The sequence below is a fragment of the Phalacrocorax aristotelis genome, chromosome 12 (assembly GCF_949628215.1).
Source record: "Phalacrocorax aristotelis chromosome 12, bGulAri2.1, whole genome shotgun sequence".
Classification (NCBI taxonomy): domain Eukaryota; kingdom Metazoa; phylum Chordata; class Aves; order Suliformes; family Phalacrocoracidae; genus Phalacrocorax; species Phalacrocorax aristotelis.
In genome coordinates this window covers 12,184,749-12,212,660 of record NC_134287.1, presented here as the reverse complement: position 1 = coordinate 12,212,660, position 27,912 = coordinate 12,184,749, and the positions used below count along the sequence as shown (strand labels likewise).

At 43.6% G+C, this 27,912-nt stretch overlaps 2 protein-coding genes and 1 long non-coding RNA gene across 9 annotated transcripts; 1 reads left to right on the top strand and 2 right to left on the bottom strand.

Moving 5' to 3' along the window:
- Window positions 1-152: 152 nt before the first annotated feature.
- LOC142063693 (uncharacterized) lies at window positions 153-8,294 on the bottom strand. 2 transcript variants are annotated; one of them, XR_012662834.1, is made up of 3 exons: window positions 8,205-8,294; window positions 4,450-4,607; window positions 153-1,819 (listed from the first exon to the last, which is right to left on the bottom strand). It is a non-coding gene; the product is annotated as an uncharacterized LOC142063693 (long non-coding RNA). The 2 variants fall into 2 exon arrangements; XR_012662833.1 differs by lacking the exons at window positions 153-1,819; window positions 8,205-8,294 and adding exons at window positions 4,207-4,323; window positions 5,151-7,059.
- On the top strand, window positions 7,474-10,421 carry BBIP1 (BBSome interacting protein 1). Its single transcript, XM_075107701.1, has 3 exons — window positions 7,474-7,624; window positions 7,709-7,878; window positions 10,204-10,421. Exons 1-2 carry the CDS (start codon window positions 7,579-7,581, stop codon window positions 7,861-7,863), a joined length of 201 nt encoding a protein of 66 aa, XP_074963802.1. The 5' UTR covers window positions 7,474-7,578; the 3' UTR covers window positions 7,864-7,878; window positions 10,204-10,421.
- On the bottom strand, window positions 8,461-27,912 carry PDCD4 (programmed cell death 4). 6 transcript variants are annotated; one of them, XM_075107695.1, is made up of 13 exons: window positions 27,724-27,912; window positions 23,532-23,660; window positions 22,278-22,375; window positions 18,653-18,952; window positions 18,002-18,096; window positions 16,199-16,312; window positions 15,697-15,918; window positions 15,326-15,423; window positions 13,753-13,867; window positions 12,820-12,927; window positions 11,677-11,787; window positions 10,543-10,682; window positions 8,461-9,206 (listed from the first exon to the last, which is right to left on the bottom strand). In XM_075107695.1, the coding sequence occupies exons 3-13, from the start codon at window positions 22,315-22,317 to the stop codon at window positions 9,146-9,148; spliced, it is 1,404 nt and encodes a 467-aa protein (XP_074963796.1). In that variant the 5' UTR covers window positions 22,318-22,375; window positions 23,532-23,660; window positions 27,724-27,912; the 3' UTR covers window positions 8,461-9,145. The 6 variants fall into 6 exon arrangements, with proteins under 6 accessions (XP_074963796.1, XP_074963797.1, XP_074963800.1 ...); XM_075107696.1 differs by having other exon boundaries at window positions 27,627-27,903; XM_075107699.1 differs by having other exon boundaries at window positions 27,823-27,894.

Genomic DNA, 27,912 nt, shown 5'->3' with positions numbered 1-27,912 from the left:
CTTTCTATTCATTAGCCGCCTATCTGTCAGGCTGTTAGCAATTTTTTGAACGGACTTCCTAGGCCTTACAGGAGCTCTTCCAGGTGGAAAGACGGGGCATATCAATGCTGAAACAGCAGATCCAGAATGCATGAAATTATTTTCTCTTATTTACTTGTTTGCACACAAACATCTTCAGGTATGTGCTGTGTTATAACTGCCCCAGGGCCAGCAGTTCTTCAGTTTATTTAGTGCAAGGGAAAACTGCAAATCCAGCAGGCTATCAAGCAAGCTCATCTTCAGTTATACAAATGGAGAGTCAAGCAGTTCAAACAATTTCTCTTTCAAAGTTAACATTACAAACAACAGAAACAAGGAAGAGCTTTTTCATTCACAACAGACAATAAATTGTATTTTTTTAGTGTAGATATTCTAGACGGGATAGTGTCAGCTGTTAGAAACTCCTACTTTTCTCCACAGTGAAAGACAGGGCATATTTAAGGCTTCAGTTGTCTGTACTTTGAAAGGAGAGGAAGGTTGGAATGAAAAACTCAGCTAAACTGAAACAGATGATGATCATTCCAGCTCCAGTCAGGCCATCCTTAAAGAAACCAACCTTTCTTGGCTTCATTGCATTCTTCTGGTACTTGCAAATCCATCTCTGACATCCCAGGGTAGCTCAAAAGGACAAAGCAGGATCCAACAGGACACTCTGTGTGCTGGTGGACAAGTTCCTTTTAGCTTGGGTCTGCAGCACCTGAATTTCGGTAGGTAGTGTGCCCACCAAGGACTAACCATGTCCAGGACTAACCGTGGCCAGGACTAACATAACTCCCAAAACTAAGGGGAAAGAAGGGATGGGTATTCACAAAAGCTAGTTTAAATCTACAGAGGTTAAGCTTCCCCTGTAGTCAATAAGATAAAGCTGTACTTAGGCACTCTGAATCACATTCTGAAGAAATCACTTTTTCCATTGACCTCATGCAGACCCTGGGGAGTTGAGCTTTCCAAGGGAAAAGCCACTTCCTCCCCAGGAAAGTGCATTCAAGCCTAAGTGGCTGTGGGTTCACCAGCTTTTTACATGCCGCACGCTGCCGTTGGACTCCCGTGCTGTGTAGGTCTGCATGCCTGCAGGTGGTACAAGACTTCTGCCACCATTGTACCTGTTTCACTTGGCTCTTGTGTCAGCCTTCTAAAGCTGGCTGGCACCAATAATCTGGTATGGTGTGGCTTAGATTTCATTTACATTGCATGTCGTTTCATGCCTTCAAAGGTCTGTGAAGATTAGTACAAGGCTGACTGGTATGGCATGGTATGTAGGAATGCAAGTGTGAAAGCAGCCCAGGTTTTTCTCTGCTGAACTTCATAAAAGGGCATATCCCGCCTCTGTCCTGCATAAAACAGGGAGCAGGCTTCCACTTCCCTGTTGTCCTCCTGATCCTCCAGTCCTCAATAGCCACAGCAGGGTAGCAGCATAGCCTGTCCTTCAAAGGGAGAGTCTGAAGACAACCAGTTCTGTACTTTTATCATGCTTAGCTGACAAAGGTGTGAAGCCGAAGGAAGGAGGCTCCCGCAGTAGCCAGGAAAGGGGAAAGGTCTCTGGGAGTGGTGGCCCCAGGAAGGCAGAACAATTTTATTACAAGTTTTTTTAGGATTACTGTAAACAACTAAACTGTGTCCTAAAAGTTACTGGGAGTGGCAGCACGTCCATGCTGAGCTGTGTAAAAAAGCCAGCTGCCCCATGCCCAGGCAAGTATCATTGCCAGCAGGTTAACCAAGGCCATAGGCAGAAGCAGGTTTACTCGGGATTACGTTTTGTCACTGCTGCAAGCTCCACTGTCTGAAATGTGGAAGAAAACAAAGATCAGCTGAACAGGAGAATCCTCAGGAAAACAACCAACCAACCCTCATTCACATTCTCACAAAGAGAAAAAATTATTTAAAAGTAATTTGAGAAGGGAAAATTGAGTTGGAATAAAGTATTTTCCTGTTGGTCTTAGTAGCTGCAGCTCTGCTATTTTCTCTCCCTCTTCCAGACTGTCAGCAGGGATTGAGTGTTCTCCTGGAGCCAAGGATGGATTTCCTGAATGGTGACAAATAGCAGTAAAGCCTGAAGTCAATTCCACAGTGAAATAATTATGTAAATTGCTCTTTCCTGCAGGAAAGAGACGGATGAAAAATAAAACAAATCAGAAAGTAGTATGAAATGAGTAATCTTACAGTTCAGTTATGGGAAGCGAAAAGAACAACCCCAACAATCCCCTCAGTCAGGGAGCCAGGCATTATAGGGAGTATGCCTGTAAAGGAAAATTTCAGTTGAAGATTTCTGAAAAAGAACCTGAAAACCAGATCGTTCAGGTGCAGAATGATCTTCCAAAAGGACATCATGAAAATCCTTCTGCCCAGAGCCAGGAAAACTAGAGCAGAGTGAGTGTGAGCAACCCTAATGCTTATTATTGTAGTACTGCATAGGAGCCTTGATCTTGATCTTGTGTGTGGGGTGCTATACAAAAGGAGTGTTCTGATTCAGAGACTGAAAGCTAAATGTGAGATCAGGAAAATGACATGCATTTGTCACAGTCGCAGGGAGCATGAGGAAAGAAAAGCAGTCAGCGTGCTGCCAAGTTTTTTTATAGGCCATATGGACAAGGACAGTGTTGGAGAGAGCTCTGAAAGATGATTATTTTCAACACACATTAATAAAGGGTTGGTTTCAATGCTGGGAGGAAGCGTAGAGATGTTTGAAATGGTAACAAGTAGGCAGTGGAACTGGTCATCACAAGCTGATCTCAGGAAAGAGCTGACACCCTGGTAATACTCTGAAACAGATGAACAGGGATGGGCTAGGGAAGGATGGGTCTTGAAGAGGCAGGCGCTTGACACAGAAGAAAGGAGAGGGCTAGTAGACAGAAAGAAAGAAGTGACACAGACAGAGCAATGGGCTAAGAACAGTCCTGCATTGTGAGGACAAGGGCTTGGTTATTCAAGAGTTTTCTTTCCGCCTCTTGTTTCTCAGGGCAAGGAGGGGTGTTTCAAGGGATAATAATACAATCATTTGACTGTGTTAAGAGATCTTTAGCCCGACTTTACCATGTGTTAAAATATTGATTCTCTTTCTAACATATGCTTTAGATATTGACATTATTTTTCCTGTATAGGAGACTGACTTCTGTGTACAAAAGCTGGGACTTCATAGTAGGATCCAGCAATGCTGGGTAAATACAAAGTGACGTAAGCAAAGCACAAGTCTCGCATTTTTTCCACTCAATTAAATAAAGATAGCAGGAGAGACACTGAGCAGTGCGTGGCGGTGAGAAGCTGGAATAATTAAACAATAATACGACAGACAGTGCATTTACAGGCAATTACAGCATGCCTCTGCTGGCACTTTAAGGCACAAGGCCAACCACTTAAGCGATTCAAACCACACAAGTAGAGCAGTAACCTCCTAGAAATGCCAGTTTAGAGCATCTGGCTCGGGAACCCAGAATGGGACTTACACGTAGCAATAAAAGAGGCAGCCAGGTCCCTGCATTTACCAGACGTTACTGCTAGAGATAGAGTAGGAAGAGCTGCCTGTCACAAAGCTGTTTCTGTGTCCCTTGGATAATACATTTCCAGGCACTTTTATATATGGAGCAGTGAAAGACAAGTCTTCACACTGAAGAAGGAAGTCTCCTTCTTTCCTTGTGCGTTCAGCTTGAGGATACCACCGCATCAAATGACAGATTTAAAATAAGTATATGCAGAAAGCTCAACTTAAAGAAATCACTCATCTGTCAACTCCCTTCCAAAAACAAGAACTAGGTTAAACATCAAGCTTCAGGCTCCGAAGGCATTTGTGAGTCCCTCAGGGAGTCACACAGGTGTTCTGTTCCCCACCCTACCGCACCCAGTAAACCCTCCTGTCTCTGAAGAGATGGGCTCTGTATTCCATGGCACCACTCAGCAGCTTATGGGGACAACCGAATGAAATCTGCACGTTTAGTTTTGAAGCATTGGTCTGCATTATTCACCACCCGTCACAGTCATGCTGGTACACTGCATCTCTGACCTTGTCAGCACATATACAGGTGAAACAAGCTCTAGATTTTTAGAAAAGAAGAAGAAAAGAAAGAGAGACCTGCCTGGAAAGCAAACACAGATCAGGTGTTGTTAAAAGCTTCTTAAACTGTCAACGAAGTATTTACTTAAACTCAGACAGAAAATCATCTTCAAAATGCGTAATTCTTATGAAAGGGGCTTTATTTTTCAACACCCCATGTCTGGAGCTACGTGATTATATGGGACTCTCAACCGGATTTTTGTTCTTAAAGTAAGGACTCGATTCCAGACTTTCTTGTCCTATGGAAAAAATGGAAAACATGAACTTGAAAGGCTCAAAAAGCAGAATGAAAAAAAAAAGCATTTAAAATATATAAAGCCAAAACCAAGCCTCATAAACAGATGGGACTGACAACATTGCTTCACCTTAATGCTTTTTTCTTCTACTTAGTAGGAGAAGTTTCTCAAGACTTAAAATAAGTGTTGTTTTGTATCTGCAGGGCTTTCAGCAAGCGGCTGCCACATTTAGAAACTCTCTGGATTCCAGCAAGGCACATCTCTGCTGTCTGCTGTGCTTGGAGTATCTGGGAAGAGGAGGAGGGAAACAAGCTTATCATTTATAAAATTATTGCTGGTTTTGTGGTTGTGAGACTTTCTGCAATACCCAAGAATAATTTGTTTGTGACGTCAGAAAAATAAGGATTGCAACCCAGAGTGCACCATCCTCTCCGTGGATAGCCCCTCATGCTTTGTTAAATAATGTCAGGTTTAATCTGAAGGTCGAGTGTCAGGACTTTAGGAAGCTGCATGCCATGGGGGCACAACTCGAGACCTGGGCATCACTATAGCACGCGTGAGGACAGCCTTGTCATGACCTCTCCAGCCACAGGGGGTGGCACCAAGACAACGCACTGACTCAGCACGGTGCTGCTGCAAGTGCGTGGTGCTTTTCGCAGATTAAAGGGTTTTAGGCAAAGTATTTCATCTTTTTAGCTATTTCTGGCAACTGGAAAGGCCCGTGAGAAAAATGAGTCTATGTTAGAGCACATGTGAACCCCAGAGGCAGAAAATGGCAAAAAAAAAGGGGAATAACTGTGCTTTCTTTAGCAGAAGATTGGATCCCTCACCTGTAACTGGAAAAGTCACATCTTCTCTTGTTGTTCCTCTTCCAACAAAACAAGGGGAATTAGGTGCTCTGTGCCACTTTCCCCTCCTCTCAGCTATGGCTAACATCACTCTAGTGAATAAACCCCAGCTTTATTCAAGGCTAAACCCATTCCTGTTTTTAAGCCACTTTGAAAAGTATGATATTAAGCTGCAGACAATGCCCATGCCTCTCCTCTCTCACCCAGTCCTTCCAGTCCTGAAAGTGGTAACCGTGTTTTTTTCCCAATGGAAGGAGGTGTCTGAAAAGCAGGCTTACTAGAGACTGTTGAAAACAATCCCCACAATCACACCTGTCCCAGTGCTATCAGCTTTCTACCTAGGCTGCCAAGCTGGCATTTGACTAGCTAAGAAAATGGATTTAGCACATGATGCCAGATTCCACTTCTCAATCACTAAAATGCTCAAATAACAAACTGAGTTGACCATTGTTTCTTATCACCAAGAAAACAAACCCCGTTGGCAGGAAAACCGCGTTCAGAAAGTGATTCCCTACATGACTGAGATGGGCTCTGGTTGCTATAAATGCCAGTCGTCACATAATGCTGGGCTCCGGGTGGTCATTGGCACTGTGAAGGACCCTGTCAAAAAACCTAGCCTGCGATTTGATTTCAATGTCTTGCTTTCAGTTCATGTTCTGTTGCTCTGCAGGCCGTATTTGTTACCACACGAATAACTGTTGGTTTCACAGTGCAAGATTTTCAGTCATAACTGGCTGTCTTTAATATTCAATTTTAGCCATAGCTAAGACACTAACTGGATCTGTTTTGCTGTGTTTTTTTAAACAAACAAACAAACAAACAACTACCAAATTACTGATCTGTAAATTGCATGTACTGTTTAAAATGCCCTGGCCTACAAACATCCACAGTCTTCATAAATCAGTCCCTAATCCTCTTCCCTTCCAATCAGTACGAAATACTAATTGGCACATGGACCAGCACACCAGACAACGAGGCAGCTTTTCCCACTGAAATCAGTGGGAACGCTTCTGTGCACTTCGAAGGGTAGGGAAGGATGTCCCAGGCAAGCATGTCCATTTTATAGCCTCATCAATGCCAGTCTTCTGACCTGAAAGTGGAATATGTGAATCACAACAGAAACGGGCCCACTTCTGTGCTGCCCCGGACCAAACCAGAAGTGTTGTCTTTGGCTGGCTCCACAAAAGGCAGGAAGCAGCAGACCCGCTCGCACCTCCGCAGGTTCTCTGCCAGCCTCCAACCTAACGAGCAGGCGAGACTTCAAGTGCAGTGGAAGCCGGCTACCTGAGGGACTGTCGGTTTCCTACTGTAGGTTGCCGTAGAGGAAAAAGGAAATAGTTTTGGAACAATGCAGGCAGAGGCTTTAAATAACTATCAGGTGCTGCTTACTGGAAGTTAAAAGTTTTATCACAGGTCGCCGAGCAGACCTAAGCCTTGGATCCCATAGCTGACAGGCCCACAGCGTGGTGCTTGAGCTAGCAGAGGGGAGCATGCAGCCAGCTGCACCACAGCAGAATGGGAAAGAATGTTAGCAAAAATCATTTTCTCCCTCATTTTCTTCATCCACGGCCAGTCCCCGAGTGCCAGTAAGACGCAAGCTCTCAATCTCAGAGCAATTAAAGGAATTGTCACCGCCTGCTGAGGCTGGGTTAGCAGGGCTACGAGCCTTAACCATCAATGCCCACGCAAAGGCCAAGGCCGAGGCAGACGATGTGTGCGGGGCGCACAGGCAAAACCCAAAATGACAGCACACCCCGGAATCGCCAGCGCTGGGGCGTCGCACAGCCCCGGGGGCAGCAGGTGAATCTTTCTTCACCCACGCCGGGTCAGAGCACGGCTTCGCACGGGTTGTCCGAGGGGAGCTGCTGTGAGCAGCAGAGGATCCTCCATAGCATGAAGCTGCTGGTGGGGGTGGGTCTCGGCTGCGCTGGCTGATCAGGTTGCGCGACATTTAAGCCCTCAGCGTTTAGAAAGACACTGGCTTTTACTACTGTTTACATTTTAAACAGCAGCACGATTCACATCATGAAAGTTGGACTGCGTGCGCCCTGGCCAGGCCCGTCTGTTGGACGGTGTCCGCTGCGGCGGGGGGTATTTAAAAAAAACCAAAAAATGAACACTAGAAAAGCACCGCAAAGCCCGGGTTTGGCGGCGCGGCGGAGCTCGGCCGAGCCCGGCCTGGCGGGGCTGTCCCAACAGGGCCACCGCAGCTCCCGCCCGTGCCGCGGCCGGCAGCGCCGCCCCCGCGGGACTACATGTCCCAGCATGCACCGGGGCCCGCCGCTGCCGGGCGGGCTGGCGGCGCCGCGCAGTGCCAGCAGGGAGCTGTAGTTCCCCTCCGCAGCACCGCGCATGCCCCGCGGGCCGCGCCGGGACCCCGCGCCGGCACACCGCGCCGTGCTGAGCCGCCATGCCCGAGGGACAGGCCGCCTTCCGGGAGGTGCTGCCCAAGCAAGGTACCGGCGGCGGGCGCGGCCCGGCCCTGAGGCGCGGCCCGGCCCGGTCCGGTCCTGAGGCGCGGCCCTTCTCTCCCCCCGCAGGGCAGCTGTCGGTGGAGGACGCGGCCGCCATGGTGCTGTGCAAGCCCAAGGTGCTGCCCCTCAAGTCGGTGTCGCTGGAGAAGCTGGAGAAGCTGCAGCGGGCGGCGCTGGAGGCGGCGCGGCCGCCCGAAGGGACCCCGCCGGCCCGGCCCTAGCGCCGCGCCCCGGAGGTACCCGCGCGGTAACGGGCTGGCGGGCTGACGGCCGGCCGAGAGCGGCGCGGGGGCCGCTGGGCTGGGGAGGGGCGGCGGGGGGCTCCTTGTCTGGCGTTTTCCTCTAAGAGGTCCGCTGGTCGCTTTCAAGGCGACGCTTTCAATACGTCTTTAGGCTTGCCCCGTCCGACAGGTGGCAAACGCCGGTAGGCGCGGCTCTGGGCTTGGCCCAGCGGACAAGGGGAGGAGGAGGCGGGTTGCGCAGCCCCGCCGGCGGCAGCGCTTGTCCCCGGCAGCGCAGCCCCTGCCCGGCCCTTCCCAAGGCCGGGGATCTCGAGACACACCTGTAAACCTTACGGGAGCAGGAGGGGCGCCGCTGCGCTGCTGTAAGGGAGCCTGCCCGAGATCCATCTCACTCTGGAGGAGGGGCACTGTCCAGACACGTTCAGACTGTCCCGGCCCCAGCCTGGACCCTCCTACACAACCATGAGTTCATCTCATATTGTAAAAGGGCGGTGTTAGATGGTATGGCTTAATCGCACACGCTTCAGATTTGAGCACAGTTAAACGGAACAAACTTTTTTTAAAAAGGCAGAAAGGAAGGCTTCACAAAAAATATTTTTAATATGTTTAACCAGAACTTTTCACTTTTCCAGTTACATAGAAAAACAAAAGGACAAGTTTGGTACATGGGGGCTAAAACCAACCAGCGTTCTCCCCTGGAACAGATGAATTAATCTTATGACCCAACTCCATTTTCTGATGCTCTTTAAAACAAAGAAACAGCTATTTTTCCCTCCCAAAGCACAGTATTTCTTCAGCAGCAATGGAAATGGGATCACAGCAGCTTAACTTGACCCTTCTATAAAGCTTTGTATAAACCAGTGATTTTATGATGCCAACACTGTCCTTGAAAGAAAGAGCGGCAGTCAGACATCGATGCAAACATGGAATGATTAGGTCATAAACATATGGCACATAAAAAGATAGCTTATTTGAAGGCACCACCACAGCAGAGTGGCCAATTGTCCTAGCATATGCCCAAAGAAAATAGTTTCCTTTCTGAGATTTATAAAACTATTTTAAAAAAAAACAAAACGCTTTGTACCCAAAACATGTGCTTTTAAAAAAATATGAACTGTGCTAAGCAACTCTTAAAATTTTGGTATATTATATATGTGTTTACATATATACATACACACACCAAAAAAGCATGCGTGTTTGTATATATATAGATATCTATTTTCCCTTTAAAATTTAAGGCTTCAGGAGCTGGTTCTCACATTCAGTAGCTTTCCAGCTTCAGGCGACCTCCATCTCCTTCACTCACAAAACGCTTTCTGCCCCTGTAAGAAAGTAGAAAGTATCTTTTCAGTAATTCAAAGTGGCATCACTTGTTTTTTCTTATCAATCACTGAAAAGAATCTCCTCTTGGCCTCAGGAGTCAAACATAAGGTGCGCAAGTTCAGCAAGATCAGCTGACATTCCTGATGACTAACAAATTGCTTAAAATCCACCTGACATCTAGGTTCATATGCAAAAAGCTTTTCAAAATTTGCATTGTCAAGTGCTTTCTACTTTGATCATCTTTTAACGTTCACACTTGCAAAAGATCCTAGTTTGAAGGTCTAGGAATGGTGGTTTTCTACCCAAAAAATGAAGTACATAAGCCAAAAATGCTTTTCCATGTATTAATGGTAACCAAAATATAATCAAGCTTTTACTGCAGTGGTGACTTTCAACCCTCCCCAACACCCCAAACCTGCAAAACATTTAATACCAAGATGCACACAAAGTCAATTTTAAGTCTGAAGTCCACAAATGGAGGCTGGTTTTGATAATGACACCAGCATTTCAAAATCCAAATTTATCACAAGCTGTCAAGATGGTTTACGAAGCCCAACAAAACACCCAGACCGGAAAAGATCCGGTAGATAGTATTCCTGATGCATACAATTGCAAATAGTGTTAACATCGTATTTAAAAGTTACATCTATTCCCCACAGGAAATGGAACGTATTAATTGTGTTGTGACCACTAAAGAGACCAGAACACTGATTAGCTACAGTTCAAACAGCAGTATTTATGCTATGAATAAGAAAACAATAACAAACCAAAAGCACTACATGAACCGCTGACACACAGACACAAAGGCATCAGGTGTGTAGAGCTTACTCCACCTAAGTGTCCTGTTCCTTTTGACATAAGCATTTAGAACCAGTTGTCTCCTCTTAGAACCCTCTTCGTGCCGTCTGGTTTGTTTAAACCATTTTTTAAGCATTTTTTTCCAGGGTTTTTTTTTTTCCTCCACTGTAGCTGACAGTTTTCCACTGTCACCTACAGGGATCATTGTAACACCTGAACCCTTCGTCTTGGTACGGCATGGATCTCTCCCAAGCAAATCAGCAAAGAGAGGAGAGGCAGGCCTTCCTCCTCTGGAGAGCACGCAAGCAAGCTGCCTGGGACTCACCAGAGGCTTACTTTCCTCAAGTATTTATCCCAGCCTTGACGTAACAGGTTTCACATAGTGCAGCTTCTGAATAAACTTTCTACTAGTCTAACTGTTTCTCCATGTATGTTGTTTCCAGTTCCAATCTGTAATACTTTGGTCATAAGATCGTGCTTTCTGTTACCTACACTGGGGACAAAAAGCAGTCCTTTACCTAGCTATAAAATAAGTACCTTGAAGGACAGAGGTCTCGCAGTGGTTTGGAGATTATTCCAGCCTGAAAGCATTCCTCTACAAACCGCTCAAGCACAGAATAGGAGTGTGGCACATCCAGGTTAATATCTGGGATTTCACAGTAAACTCGTTCATAGCCCTGCAATGTTAGAATTCAAATAACAATCTGGTTATTCTATGATTTTACAACAATTTTTTTAAATGCCCTTTTGCACTTGGAGGATTTATTATTCCATATAGTTCTGTGTATACTGTGGACAGTTTCAACAAACCTAAAGCAGGGCAGCTGCAAGTCAGTGGAAAAGCACAGTATAATACCAGCCGATACCGTGGTATACACAATACCTATCTACATAAAAACACCAGCTGAATTTTAAACTTCTTTAGAAGCCAGAAATCCAGACAGTACAGAGTGCATACGTTAGCCTGGCTGCTGTCGCATGGGTAGTAACACAGAGGAGAAAAGTTATTCTTCCATGTAAACGCACAGAACATGGCCCAAAATCTCCACCACAACAGTTTCTGCAGTAAGGGAAACACCAGTAACAACCAGAGATGACTCCATCACCTCCTGCCAGCGGTACAGTTGGGTGTACTTTGACACAAGTCTGTGCGTGGTACCTGGTTTCCACTGGGACAGAACGGCTATCCTGTATTCATACCCAGAAGCAAAGCCATGGATGATTCCAACTGTGTAAAATACTGGCTTCTGTATGCTCTTCTAACTGACATTTTAATTGAGTGGGTTCTTACTGTTCTTCAGTTATGAAGAACTACCAGATAAAAAGAAAAATATTTAAGAAAAAATGAAACTATATTGCAGCATTTTAAATTATCATATATATATATTTTTTTTAACCATTTAATTGGATAAAAGCAGTTGGAAATCTTTTAAGATTCAAATATTCTGTACCTCACAGTTCTACAGAGACCTAGCTCAGAATTCATTTGTACTTTTTCCAGTATGTGACAAGCATTGTACATACATCAGTGAATTATTTACATGGGATACAGAACCACCACGGAGAATTTGAAAGAGTAGCAGTCAGCAATAGACTAGAGATAGTACTTAAGGTAAGAACTACACAAATTTTGGAAGACCTTACCCAAAATTCTCTAAATGCCCCACTTACTCTTTTCATTTGGTCCATAGTAATGACAGAAGACCTCCAGAGAGATTTCAGCAAATCCAGTATCATTTTAAAGGTCTTTTCTCCAGTTGACTCCAAAACCATCACAACAGCCTAAAACAAATCATGCAAGTGGTTCAAGTATTTGTTGTGTAAGTATGAGAGATGTGAAAAGAAGTGCGTTATTGTGCATTTCCTGGGGAGACAAGTCCACTTGTTACATGCACTCACAATGTCAGTATATTACTATTATTTGAAAAGAAACACTGATGAAAATTTACTTGGATAAAGATAAACAATATGATAAAACAGAAAGGACTAGACAGGAGTGAAAAGCATTGCCTTTCTGGCTGTGGTTTGAGATACATGACTATGTCCATACAGTCACTGCAGTACTGATGGCCATTAATTAATTGCCATGAAATTAATTTTGTATCTGTGGTGTTGGTTTTTTTTTTGTATCTGTGATTTTAGAAGAACTTTGAAGTTTAAAATCTACAATCTCCAAAACCCCCATCAACTAAAAGGATTCTGTTTTTCTATCATGAAGGAATTTTCTAAAAGGAGTCAATTTACTGAAGAGAGAATTTTGTAGGTGGTGGGTGTTCAGCTTTACTGGTAAACAACCATTTCCCATTTTGGCAGATAGGGGTACAAATGGGAACTGTCTCCGAGATGCAGCAGAGATGATCTTTCTCTCATGTAGTCTGATTCTGAAAGATCTCAGAGCCTTTACAAATGCATTAGATGAAACAATTCCACCCTGAAAAGGAAGCTCTATAACTTCAGAAAAACAGGTAACACCCATTAAAATACCCAGGTATCTGAAGCTAAAAGGAAATAAACACCAAAGCAAAGCGAGGTGGGTTTTTTCGCTACTATTCCTCAGCAGAAAATAAATTGAGCTCTTCTGAATTAAGCTATTTACCCAACAAAAATTAATTCTGGACCTTCACAGAGTTAGCAGCTTGCTTGTTGCACACAAGCCATTAACTTTACATGAAACAATTTAGTTGTTCAAATAACAGCAGAACTTGCAACCTGAGCTTCAGATTCCAGTTACATTATTTGCATGCCCACATCAAAGGAAAACCAAACTTGTTGGTGTTACTAACAATTATTAAAGGGACTCTGATTTCTCCTTACTTCATATACAAGTTCATGGTGAAAATGGGGTACTTCCAGTTCCTGAAGGCAACGTTCAGCTTCCAGTACATCTCCAGAAAGCAAATACTCTTTCAGCAACATATCGATCTATTGAATTTTAAAACAAACAAAAAATCCATCACTAATTAGATATAGAATTCAAAAGCTGTCAACCGTTTCGACAATCTGCAATCAACCGAGCAGCAAGTCAGTTCCTGAAACTTGCTGCTAGTGTTTTTATAAACGTAATTAAGTTGAGACGTTATCAGCAACCTGAAACACAAGCGTAAGCCAAATGCCTATCCATAGTGTTAACGCAGACACACAAGCACCAAAAACATTGCTTTATAAGAGGCGCATCACCATAAATGGTTAATATGGGTACGATTAAGTTTATCTTCTCCCCTAAACTCCTCCTCCTATCCTCTGTTACACTCACAACTTAGAAATTGTAACGTGACCTTTTCCTTTAGACCTGCCTACTTCATAGCACAGATCTCTAAACATTCTTGTTGCTTCCTGTTGGGTTTTTTTTCCCAGTTATTACCGTGCTTTTAATCAGTGATGCCAAAAAATAATTTTATCTAGTTTAGCCAGTTTCATCTTGGCTCATCTAATTACTTCACCATTTTATATTGTATATTCCTCTTAGAAAGCTAAGTGCTTAAAAGTTTTGCTTAAAGCAAAAATAAATGTATACTTGCAATACAGAATATTGTACTAGCACGTTCCCACCACTGACAAATACTACAAAATCAACAAAATTATCAGTTTTTAAAAGCTACTTTGTATAAATTATAAAAAAACCCCAACCCAACACTCAAGACATTATTTTTGCTACAGGATATATGTATCTTTTCACTCCATCCCAAACTAGATAAGCTTAGACGAATAGTAAACTCTTCTCTCTAGAGTTCTATAGAAGTCAGTTACCTCTTTAACAAGGTGGTTCACAGACTGCCGGCCACCTCCTGACCCCCACACATTGTCTATGCGCTTCCCACCCTTTGTCATACTCAGCAACACAGTAGCTCGATCCAGCGCAGCTCTAGAAAGCAAAGTTATTATGGAACTTCATTAAAAGGCATCTGTAACTTTCCCCACTGCCATTTCTCTTTGGGCAAAAAGCAACCAGATTCCTGGGAAGGGGTCAGGGTTAGCAGCTCCACAGAGACATCTGAATCAAGAAGCCAGCAAGCTAGCTTCCTACATTCTCTCTCTGCCACCTTTACATTTTTGGTTATACCATGCTTAGGACAGGTAACAATTCTTTGATGGCAGCAGATCTGAATCATCAATGCAGAACCTGAAACAACCTCACAAGAAATAACTTAGTATTTTCTTATGCAGAGATGGATTGTATTCGGGCTCCTCCAACAATGCAGCTTGGCTTGAGTTTCTTCTACACTGTAGAACAGCTTTTCTACTGAAATATTATTTTCCTGTTTACATCTAAAGAATTGTGAAACCTTGAGAATTTAAGCCAAAACAGCACTTCAGAAGGCAAATATGTAGTTTAAAAAAAAAAAAAAAAGGCATGAGCTAGAGAAGCTTGGGAGTTCATTTAGAGAATGAAAAAGGAAGTAAGGTGAAAAAAAGAAATCTCAGATCCAGTTAAGCACCATCCAGCTAAAGAAGGAACAGTTATCCCAATCCTCATGCTGGGGGGCTAGCCAATAACTACCTATTCATCAAAGACTTAACAAGCAGAGAAGACTGGCCAAGAAATAGCAGAGGCAGCAAAGCACCCCAGAAGTACAGTACGCAGGTTACAATCCTTCAAATCACAGGAGACATTTGCATAACTGACAGATGATTTTCACAATTTGAGCCTTCAAGTCAGGCAGCAAAGCATTTGCCTTCCTTCTAGAAGTACCCCACTATAATAATTACAAATGAAGCTTTTAGAAGCTACCAGAGTTCAGCGCCTCTGTACCAAGCCTGAAACCTACAGTTACAGGGGAAAAAAAATAAAACATGACTAGTTATTAAAATGTCCCTCTTTGTCAGAGATCACTCCTTCAAACTTCTCACACTGACATGGAAAACAATTACACTGCTGGATGAATAAAGCATTACAGAGAATGTCTGAGAAAACACTGCACAAGCTTTGAATCTTTATAAGGCAAAACAGTTAATCCCTTGTGTATTTCACAACATATTTACAGCAGCTGTCCTGGTGCTATATTTACTCATTAATCACATTAAAGCTTTTTCTGAAGACAAAACCTTCTGTAATCACTTCTTGTTTCAGCTCATTTTTTTTCACCTTCAAACATAAGTTGGACAACAAACCTGACAAACTGAACTCAATTAATACATATTTCAGGCACTTTCAGTATTTCTCCCCTGACTTGAGTCATTCTGGATTTTGTTGTTGTCATTCATTGCAGACTTTGTGGGTTATAGAGAACCACATGATTTATCCTGAAGTCCTAAGTTCCTGATCTTCATCTCTGGCATTCAGAATAGAAAGCTCTAGCTATTTAGAAAGCAAGAACGTTACCGAGCTTGGACGCAATCCACAGTGCCTTTGTAGCCATCTATGTACGTACTGCTTAGAATCCCATCTCCAACAGCTCGAGCAATAAACTGGCCCACCAACTGCAAAAAAAACAGAAACCTTTTTAATTAAATGTTGAATTTCAAAGTCGTTCCAAGTAGACAATTACAGCGTGCTTGGTTTTCAGATTTTATTTAAATGAGCTATCTCAAAGTAAAAGCACAGCCTGGGAAATTGGTAGGGGATTACAGACAGTAACACAATCCATCGATATCTATTTAAGTACAGAGTCTATTTCAGTTTACTTAATCAATTTTAGGCACAATTTAAAAGATAAAGCTTTTGACTACTAGCGTAAAACTTTACAAATATACCTGTGGTGCCCTAGGAGAATCCAACACCAATTCAGGTAGCTCTTTAAGCAGTCTATCAAATGATTTTTCCACGTCAGTTTTGCTTACTACTGTCCCACAAAGATCGGAGATAAGCTTAGATGTCATTTCCCTGTGACTAGCCTTCCCCTCTAATGCCAAGGAAACAGCCAGTACTGGCACACTGTATTTCATTTCACCAAGGTTTAAATCCTTCAGCATCTCCTAAACAAGATTTGAAAAACAACACAGATTAAGATTTCATAATTCTTATTATATAAATATATATTATATAGATATATTTAATATATAAATATTTATATGCTTCTATTTATATATTTACATATGTGCTTCTGCCCACCTAATGAATATAACTGCTTAGGTATTCTTATGGCACATTTCTTGCCAACATCTCTATACACTCATTTATAGCTAGCAGTTGGAATCCCTTGTATACTACAGGTTTGCCCCCTAAAAGAAAGAATTTAAAAGGCATGTGACATACCGAAACTTCGTTAGTATCTCCATGTTCAAAATATTCCTGTATGATTGGTGTTAAAGTTTTTTCAAACGCTCGTTCATCCAGAGGTAAAACTACTGTTTCATAGATGCAGTTCTCCTATTTCAAAAGACAGCAAAAGCATACACCTTTTGTAAGCAGTACTGTCTCTTCTTATACCTTGTACAGTGCTAACAGCATCAAAATATATCTTCTAAATCCTTAACATCAGGATACTGCCAGAAAACACCAGATTATGTCTCTACTGCTGAAGTGTGGACAATGCTGGCTGTCATGCTTCTTATATTTTGAATTTACTGTTACATTTTGAATTCAACTGAAAGGCTGAATTTACTGTTAAAATGCTGGTAAACACTCCAAACTCTGTTCCTAGGATTCTGCTGACACCACATGAACACAGAGATCAAGTGCCTATGCACTGAAGGGAGAGCAACAGAACCTCCTGTCCCAGCCCAGCAGAGTTAGCTGTGCCACAGCACAAGATTTAACTTTCAGCATCTTTCCCTGCAAGTGGCTCCAGTCCCTGACAGCAAGCCTGCCTGTTTTCCCTCTTCCTTAGCGACTGCATGACCGGACAGGTGATAGCATGTACAAATCCAAGAAAAGGCATTTTCAGAATACTTGCGAGTGAACACATTCCCTAAGGGGGAAAAAAAAAGAATCCCACAGCAGCTGTCTCCTCTATAACCTGGTCCTGCAGAGTTCCAGCACAATCAGACCTCCCCGCCATAACTGAGCTCCCTACTACTCACAGACTACAAAAGTAACATTCAGAGCAATGCTACAGATCACAGAAATCTGAACAAAGTAGTTTTCCAACTCATGCTTATCGGAAAGCAGCTCTCCATGATCAAGAGGTATAGCAGAAGTCCAAAAGCCTAGCCTTCTATCACATCAGTTTTCAACCTTAGAAAAGCTAAGCATACAGAAATTCCACAGAATATTCATTCCTCATTAAACTTGCTTTTATGCACTTGACAGCTTCATCTTTAACAGCTATCTCTGCCAATGTGAAGTGTTGAATTGCAGGAAAAAATTGATACTGGAAGAAGGTTTTGATAGTCCCACATACCATCCTCTCAGCAGCTACGGCTACAACAAACAGCCTCTGCTCAAAGGATGCCACCATTGCTCTGCTTATGTGATACAGAATTTACTTTCATAATACACAATTGTATTCATCTCAGAGACTTTAGTAATCTGTATTTGTAACCAGTGCTTCCTTTCCTCGGTGTTTTAATGTTATAAAGCACCCTTTGCCCACCGAGCTTTACTTTTTTCTTCCCCCGGTAATATTGCTGTAAGGTGCCATCTTCCACAATTCCTAAATACGTGCCAACAAAATATCCAGACTATCAACTTTGCACTAGCTTGAAGCGTTTATACCAAGTAAATGCATGTCATTGGGGACGATTGGGAATACAAGGAAAAGTCCCTAAAGGATACTGTGCCAGACTCCCTACTTGAGAAAGTCTGTTGCATTTTTAACACAGTGCCTGTTTGCAATATAGAGCAGCATTGCAACATTTGCCTCCATGAGGGTGCTGCCTAGTCAGGCACAGAAAGAGAGCTCATGGGGTAAGATTTGAGCGTTACACTGTGACACTTCTGTACCAGTTGTCTTTAACTACCCAATAACCCATTCTTGAACATAAAAATGAACATTTAGTCAGCCAGGCTGACGTTCACGTAACTCACAAGATCAAACTTTCATTAATGTAAGCACCACAGCAATTGAAATAAATTAAGGAAATAAAAAACAACACTGCAAAGAAATTGTCTGCCTACCTGGTCATCATCATAATTAGGATCCTTAATATCTACTTCTTCCACATCATACACTTGACCTGGTGTTCCCCAAACTCCTTTACCACCTGCTCCGCCTGGCAAAATATGGGACATTAAGCAAGGACCACCAGTTTACAGAGAATACTTCTGAGTTCAACCTGATATTCTTTCACTTAAGAGCGATGTATCACTGCTTGTGCCCACCTCCTGACTAACAGTATATGCTGAAAAGGGTGTGTTTGTATGACATGTTCCCACTTTAGCAACCAGCCTTTTCATTGCTTTCCAGTAAGATACTAGAAGCAATATGAAACTGCACAAGAATTGCTGAAGGTTGAAACTGTACTTTCAAATATAACCACGCTTTAAGTTGGCATTAATAACAGTCCTGTGAAGCACCAACAGTTTATATTTGTGTATTAAATTTGCTAAAATTTAACTTAAAGACAGAAGTTAACTGATGACATACATATAACATTTTCTAGTAAGAATGCCACCTACTATTGGCTCCTATTGCCACCTACTAACATAAAGAACCAAATGCCTGCACAGAGACTGTGGCTTATGGGAATGACTTCCAGTGGAAAAAACAATTACAGTGTTTTGGACAGAATCCTTATCAGGCTACTCTCTTCACTAAGCTGGACCAACCTTTCTTTGGCAGACCCCTTCCCTTTCCAGACCGGGATCTCCTGTCCAGGAGTTTCCCCTTTGGGCTCGTTGGTACAACAACTCCAGTCTTCAGTGTCTCTCCGTTGTCACTGACAGAGTCTCCCCTCCCAGAATCTCTAGAAGAATTTTTCCTCAGCCGTCTCTTTGCTTTAGCATTTATTTTGGCTTCAGTAATTGAAGTTGCAGGAATCCAATTTCCATTGATTTCAGTCTTTCGTTCCTCAGACCCACCATTTTCTTCATCGCCGGAAAATGGAGCATCACTTAGATTCCCAAGTTCTTAAAAAGGAGACAGAACAAAAAAAAATCTGTTATAGTTTTAAACGGTTTTATATTAAAATACAAAAACACATTGTGTTTAAAAAGGATTACAACATTAAATAGAACTCTCACTTCCAACAGTGTTAAGGCAAATGATGCTGGCTTTAGAATATGTCTATATGTCACAGTAAGGAGTTGTTCCTTATTCTCCTGAACAAACTATCCACAGTCTAAACAGCATATGTCAAGAGCTGTAAAGCAAATGAATAAACCATTTTTGAACAGGTAAACCACAGAAAACCCCACCCTTGCTAAACAAAAACTATCATAACTCTTCACTGCATAAAATTTAAGTGCCTAGTTCTCACTCCACCTGCTCATCTCTTGATTTAGAAACAAACAAAACTGCCAATACGGTAAATTCTTTAAGCACTCACTAATGTTAACAGACTAGTCAAAGTGAGATTAATTTCCTAAATCATCAACCAACATTCCCATCATTCAAGGAGTTTCAAACAGCTCACCAGCTGGAAAAACAATGATTTAGACTTACAAGAATACAAAAACATCATCACCCTTATTTTTTGTTTTTAAAGTTATGGAGAAAAAAAAAAAGCTGTTTAGTACAAAGCCTAGGGAGTTTAGTAACGAAGACTCATAGAATAGAGTCTTCTGAAACAGTGTGATCTGTCTTCTCTGTGGATTGTCCCTCACTGTGGCTTCTGTCAAGACTGTTTCTGAAATGGCCATGTTTTATTATTCCGCACAACTGTATATAATAGGTACCTAGATTTGTTTCATACCCAGCAAAAAGCCTCTCACAACATAAGGATCTGTAAATGTCTGAGCACTGAGAAGTGTAATCATTTCGCTCTTTTGGGAAGTTAATGCACATTTAAAATTTGGACCTAAGTCTTTTATTTCACAGTCAGGATGTCCCCCACCTGAGCTGTGTGGTTCAGCAGAATGTCATATTGAGAGCATTAGGAGCAAAAGCCTTTGTCATTTCTTCTTCCCCTTTTTTACCCATCAGAATAAAAAAAAAAAGCCTGTGAGGACCTATTTTACATTCCAGTTAGTACCCTGGGAATCCTTGCAAATTGGAAAAAACACACAAAGGGAAGATCCTTGGCTCTCTGTTACACAGCCCCTTTCCTTGAGGATTCAGTGCAGTCTCAAAGATACAACCTATAGCCCGAACCCCAGCAAGTGTACTGATGAGACACACAGAAGCAGCTGCTTTTCCAGCTGTGCCAAGCCTGCCTCACGGAAAAGTTTGCTGCCATAAATGCAGAATATGAAGAGTATTTTAAGTTTGTATTTGAACTTTGCTGAATGTATTCCTTCACCATTCCAATACATTCTAATTAGCAACGTTCATTCAGCAATACTTCTCAGAACCACAGTTTTTCAATTCAAAACAGGTTCATGAAAACATGTTTTGAAAGCTAAGTGCGCTAATAAAACATTTCCAACCTCAAAGTATTTACCCATATCAAAGAGAATACTACACTACAAAATTAAGAAAGTTTGATGCAACTGCCTCCTTCATGATCAAAGAAATAACATTTAGGTACTAGTGTTTACAGATGTGAATGCTATAGCTAAAAAATAATGCAGCCACTCCAGTCTAAGCTTCATCTTTCCACTCATTACTCCCACAAAAACAATCTTTTTATGCTTGCAGCAAGCTAAAAGCATGCATCACATCCAGAAGATTCCCACAACAAGCTTTCTCAGTTTGTCTAGTAGTTTAATAAAACAATGAGTAATTTGCATACAGCTAGCAGAGGGAGGGAAAAAAACCAAACAGAGCAGGTTTCCTTCCTCTCATTCCCCAGGGAGACCCCATCAGCACAACCAGCTTATCTCAGACAACTGAATTTAAATTCTTCTTCATGCCCACTCTCCCATGAATTTCTCCAGGTCAGACCTGCTATCCAGCTGCCCAGGAACTACACTCTTCCAGGCCACTTCTTTCTTGGTTTCCAAAGAAAATGGCCAACAGGCTACAGCCCAGCCTCCTTACAAAATCCTCATCTCAGGTTCAAGACTAAAGGAAATCCTCCACAGGAAACATCCAACGTGTGAGAATCAGTATTTCTCACTGCATTACTAAACTATTTTTTAATATAACACTATCGCTTCCAGCTGCAACATCTTTCTCCATAACACCATGACCAACTGGCCCTTCACTGTTAGTCATCTGGTTAGGCTGAAAAAATACATTAAACAGCTATACTAGTTTTCAATAATTTCCTAAAATAAAATAGTTTTATAAAAAGTACATATAAAATGATGCAGACCTTCCTTTCAACTTCTCATTTTTACATCATCTAACATATACATACACATATTTAAGCAATAACAGTGTTCTATAAACTTTAAGACTTTGCTTACTATGTATTAAAAAGTTATCCAAATTGATCTTATTACTCTGCTATTAAGCCTGGCAGGCTCACTTAAAATCAGTGCTTTTATGGCGCTACCTTATTTAACACAGCATTCAGAAAGTACTTAGTGACATACAAACTTCATTTGACCAAATTAGGTCAATTTAGATACTGAGTAGTTTCCCATCTATTATCAAAATATAATTCTAAAATGCTGAGAAGCAATCTATCTTCTACAGTAAACTAATTCTAGTTTAAAGTAAGAGGTCACAGGGAGCATGTTTCCACTTCAACTGCATTACATACCATCTTAATGTATATATGCTTTCGGTTTTCAGAAAAAAACATTTAAAACCTACAAAAACTCTGTGGTATATAAAAAGGACTGCAGATCATCACAAACCTTCGGAAGACACAGAAAACATGATACTGGATTAACTTGACTAAACATCATAAAGTATGGCTGTGATACTGACAAAACAGTCAATTTCAGGACAGTCTCTAACCCATATTCAGTGAAGTTTTCCCATGCCAGCCCACTTCCAGTCAAGCCTTTCATCATTTGTTTCCTCTAATTTTAAGATAAACAACTCCATAAAACCAGAATTTGTACCTCTCACATGCATCTACACCTCTTACTTCTGAACTTATTTTCTTCACACAAGCACTACTAGAAGTCAGATTATAAGAAGTCCAGAGTCACTATTTCTTAGTAAGTTAAAGAAATGTTAACTTTATGATTTTAACAAATGTCAGAACAAATGTAATCAAGCAGGGTACTATGATATATACTTGAAATAACTATTCGGTATATTTTTTATGAAAGATTTGTGTTTTAAACCAGTACTATTAAAAAATGAACAGGTGATACAATTTTTCTACAGAGAACACTTCAGGTCAGCTAAGCAGTTTTAAGTTAAAAAAGAACCAAAACTTAATACATTACTTACCTGTTGGGTTAACATAAACGTGCTCCTTTTCTATTTCCATAGCTGCTTAACAGAACTGACTGTGAAATGTGAAATCTTAAACGTCTTCCCTCCAAGACCTAAACAGAAATGGAGAAGCTTTGGGGAATAAAAGCACTAGACCAAATCTTAAAGAAGAAAAAAACTGCAAAGGTTTCAGTCACAAAATACAACACAAAAATAGGGTTTAAGTTATAATTAACTATCAGTAACCACTGAAAAGGTCCTGGGAAGGTAAACAGTGTAACATGAGACAGCACCACCCTCAAACACATCTATCTAAGCCTTGATGTTTGAGCAGTTGTCAGTTCTGTTGCTTATAAGGAGGCACCAGGACAAAAGCCGTTACTTTAAGGGTACAAGCCCTCTGTATGCAGCTTTTTTTAGTTGATAAAAGACAGCTCTATCAACTTAGACTGTCCTACTCTGCAAAGTGGTTATCTATATAAGCGTACAGTGTCAATGTTATTACTGCATCCACAAGAGAAATGTTCTTCAGGTGAACTATACTGATAAAATGGTACCAATTTATCGAGTTCAGACCAGCCCTTAGAAGACAAACTATTTTTTGTTCCACCCCTCATGGGCATAGTCTTTAGTTTTACTGTATGTGTACATACAGCTGTCAAGCTTTTACATCTGCACCCTTCAAACACTCCTTACAACCACTATTCAATCCACAAGGGATAAAGCTGAACACTTCTCTTTTGCCGAATAGCAGCTGCTATTCTACAAACCACCCCGTGTTACTGCGAAAGAGTTGGCATCATCCATCTTTCCTTTATCTACACATAAAGTTAAACAGCTCCAAATTCGCCATATACTTTTTCACCTGTAAGTTTTTCCACAAATCATTTGTAGTCCTGTGGATATTACCGTTATTTGTGTCTGCCCCATAAGCATTAAGTGGCTCTTTTTTCCCCTTTCTCATCCCGTGCTGCCCTAAAAACAGCTTACCGTTGAGTGGCAAGATTGTGACACCAAACGGCAGCACTCCCTTCCCCTTTCCTTGTTTTCCCCTCTTATGCCCACTTGCCTACCACAGACCTGTTAACTGCAAATGATTCATCACAGACCGTTGGCAATAAAGAAACTCTGGTTTAGGGCACAGTATCAAGCTGTCATGATCTTGCGTTTCCTTATGTCAACCCAAACAGTTAATAGCTTTGTGCAATAAGAAGTCATCCCTGCCCCACACCATTATTTTTTTTTAGATAAATGTTTTTTCTGAGTTACCTCAACCAGTCATTCAGGAGTTCTCAAGTGTTCCCAGTCACTGTTGGTTGAGAGATTTTTTTGTATGGATCTCAGTCTTATCTGAGCAAACTACCTCCTACTGGAATCTTCCATCAGTTGTCCACCTCTCTGAAAAAGACGACAAAAGTCAAAACCTGTATTAAGTAATAATTGTGCCTTTCATAATTTGTAATCAAGTCCTAGATTTCAAGTGGAGAAATACTTTTTCCATATAGGACCCTGGTTAAATATCTCCACCTGTGGCAACGTAATAAATAATGAAAAACAACACAAATTTCATATGCTGTCTTTTTGAGCTTCAGCACTATGCTTTGTTTGTAATGAGGATGGAATAACTGAGCTTCACAGTTCACGTCATCATACTGATCAGGAGGCATACTCTCAATTTAGCAACGCACCCTTTCATTAACTCAAGCCAACAGGTCTGCTAGAGCTTCAGGATGCTGGTATTTATCACTGCACCATTAAAACAAAAAAAAAAAAATCACTTTATATTTTGCAGAGTTATACCACACAGTATTACCAGTCAACTACAGAACACGATTTGAAAAGCTGCATTAAAAGCATCAGAATAAATAAGCACAAAATTTTATGTTAGAAAAGATAATATGGGACCAAAAAGGACAGAAGTAAATTTAAGCATCTGCAAAACAAGACTGCTGCGGGAGACATTAAAATTGATCAGCGATACAAGTAGTACTTTTGAAGCAGTTCAGCAGCCAAGGGTATTTCCCAAGTCACCGAAAACCACAAGTAAAACGTGCTCAGCTCTCTGTACTCACCACCACTGCCTGTACTTCATCTAACAGTCAGCTCTACCCCAGCAGGTAAATAGCGGCAAATTAACGTTTAGGAACGACACCCACTGCAGGAGAAAGCTTCCAAAACTTCTCCAGACCTCACGCCTATGCAAAAACATCCCCGAGGAACGTCCACACAGCTGACACGATTTTCCTCCTCTCCCTAACTTTAAGCAAACACTCCCCATCACCAGGGCTTTGCAGACCTGCAAACACCAGCTGTTGTTCTGCAGCCACATGCACGAATAACCAGGTAAGATGTCGCTTCCCCCGCAGAACGCGTGCCGCGGTAAGGCATCAACGGCGGAGCCACTCCGGCCCTCTCGGCGAGGCGTGACGGCGGGACGCAGGGAGCGCGGCTGCCGCCGAGCCCTGCCGCCACGGGCTCGCACGGCGGCACCGGCCTGGAGGCTGCGGAGCCCCCACGCCTCACGGGGAGCGGCCTCGGCGACGCGGGACTCTCCACGCGAGAGCCCGGGGGGTGCCGAGGGTCTGTCGGGGTAGCAGCTCCTAGCACCGCACCGCACCGCACCGCACCGCACCGCTGCCTCCCCTCACACGCCGCCCCCGGGACCGTTACCGACGGCCCGCGTGCTCCCCCTCGGCCTCGGCCCCGCCCCCTCGGCCCCGCGCGCACCCCGGCCCAGCTTGTTTTTGTTTTCTTCCCCTCAGCGACACGGCCGCCAGCGCCGCCGCCGATTGGCTGGCTCCCACCCGCCGTCACAGCCAATCGGCAGGCGGGAAAGCCGGTGGGCGGGGACGGGCGGGTGCCATACCCTCAGGAGAGCAGGAGGAGAAACCATCTGGGGGCGTCGGCGGGGAGGGGGCAGGAAGACGCCATTCGCGCCGGCGGCGGGCAGGCGGGCCCACGGCTGCCCCGGCGCGGGAGGAGACCCGCTGTGCCCGGGGCTGGTGCCGCGTCCGCGGGGAGGGTGGCGGAGGAAACGCCTCCGTGGGCGAGGGAGGCAGAGAGGCTCCCCGGGCCGCGCTGGGCGCTCCCGCCGCCGGCAGCGGGGCTCCCTCCTGCAGGCCTGCCCTCGGGCCCCCGGGCGCGGCCCGGCCCCGCGGAGCGTAGAACAGAGCCGGTCCTTGCCGGAGGTGTCGGGGCACGGAGAGACCTTGCGGGGCTGTCACACACACCCGGCCGGCAGCTCCCGCTCCCCTGTCCAGCCGGCCGGCTCCCAGGAGCCCTCCGCGCCGCCATCTCCCGCCCGCTCGGCCTTGGGGGGCTGGTTAGCGCCCGCCAGCAGTACCTCCGACGGGCTTAGGCTAGCTCTGGCACGGGAAGGCCCGGGACGCGGGGGAAGCGTCGCACCCGCAGACCCTGCCGGGGAACGGAGGGTTGTTGGCAGGCCCGGTCACAGAGCCTGACGGGGAAGGCGAGAAGCCGGCATGCCTGAGCAGCACCCGCAGCCCTGGGAGCCTCGACAGCTGGGCCGGGCTCCTCTTCAACATCGTGTCCTCCTCCTACCATTAGAATTATTTTTTTTTTCTGAAGCAAAACCACCAGGAAAATAACGTATTACCTCTTATGTGTGCCGCTCTCGGCTAATCGGGATTTCAGACCTTTTGCTCCCTCTTCACACCAGACCCCTCTACCTCCTCCTCAGCACTGGGTGTTACTGGACAGGAGTTCAGAGGTTCTGGTGGGAGGACTGGGAAACACCACAACTGCCCCAGAGCTGGCAGGCAGGATTCCTCCTGTTCAGGCAATCCGATGGGTAAAAGCTGCTGCAGCCACCTCCTCCACTGCTTACCACTGTGCACGTCTAGGACTGACAGCACACCCATCCACAACCTTCCAAACTTTCTACCTTATTTTAGTTTACATTTTCCTTGTTTATTCTATAGGCACTGCCCGAGGCCAGGCACCTAATTAGACATGTTAGTCTTTCATTGTCATGTATTCTGCCTCCATTCAGTGTCTTTCCTAAAAACACAGCTAACCCTTTGTTTTCTCTCTGTAATTTGTCCCTCCGGACAGCGCAGGCAAATAGCAGTCCAGGGCTATGAGGGAAGAAAATACAGATCCCTTCTGCTTTAGTGCTTTTGCACTGCAGGATTTTTCAGCTGCCAGCAAGAGTCCTCCTCAGTTAATAGATTATGACTTGACTTTTGCAGTATTTTTACATATTTTTCCGGTATAATTCTACTCCGAATCAGTGTATATTTGACTGAAGTAAGAGCCAAATTCTCCTTGTATAAGAGCCTCTGAATTAATTTGCTGCCCCAGCTCTGCATGAATCATCAAAACTAAGTTTAAGAATTAAAACTACAGTGATCTGTTAAAAGACTGTGCAGCACGATTGCTGTATTTTTAATACTTTCCCCATCAGACAAATGACAGAAAGAAAATCTTTGTTGTTCATGAAGACACTGAGTGGCAGATATTTTCAAGTCAGGACAGTTCAGCATGCTCACACAAGACTTTTTTCACATGCAACCTAGAGGCAGCCTCAGATGTTGTTTCCCCATCAATCAAAAAATAATTCCTAGCTTGCTCTTTGCACCTCCACTGACTAGCACGTACCAGGCAAATCACTACAGTGTCATCACTGAGATTTGGAAAATAAATCCTAGCTCTTAGCATCGATCATGGAATTCAGCTTCCCCTGCAAGATGGGCTTTAAAGAGATTTGGCAGTGAGGAGGAAAGAGGTGGCAAAGAAACTGAAACTGTGACCAGAACCTGCAGAAGAGAAGATGCCACAAAACACCACAACGGTGCATCATGCCAATTGCATATTTCAAAGCACCATGGAAAAATGTTAGAGGATTTTCTGGTAAAATTTAGGACTGGATCACTTCCAAGAGGCCCAAAAGATGGGTCAGTGATCAAAAGAAGATGAAAATCCCTGAACCATCCAGCACACCTCCAGGCAAGAAAATGGTGTGTTTTTTCTTTCTTTAGCTGAATGTCTCTATTAGCAGCTGGGTTATCAATCACTGAAAATCTCCTCTAGATTTGACCGCACATACTTTCTGATTTCTAAAATGCTGTGACCTGAAGAAGAGCTGATGTGCGTGAAAGATTATTTGTATTTTTCCACTGTATCAACCAGTCTGCTAAAAGGTATCGCCTCTTCCTGCCTTTCTAACCTCAAAACTGCCTGCAATATTTAAAAGACAGCTGATCCCATTCTAATCTCTGAGCTATCGAGATCCTGGCCTCCCTCTCCCAGCCGTATTAACAGCAAACGTACCACCAAAATCCCCATCAAAACAACAGAGCAGAATTCCTCCCCCTGCAGAAAAAAAAAAAAAAACACCACCACCTCTTTTGACCGTTTCTGGCCAGTCTGCAGCTCCAGGCAACCTCTGCGGGCTGCGCAGCTCAGCGCCCGCTCCCCGAGGCCTGCGTCGCGGGGTTACCTGCGCCCAGGCCCTCCGTCCCGCCAGCCCTCGCCGGGCGCGGAGCCGCCGGCAGTGCCAGGCCCCGCCTGCGCTTCCACCCCTCACGCCGCTGAGCACCTGGAGCGAAACGCTTGCTCGGAGGCGAGCAGGCCACTCTCTAGCTGCCTTCCTTCCTTTAGAGCCTGCTGGGTTGTTTTCAAACTCTCC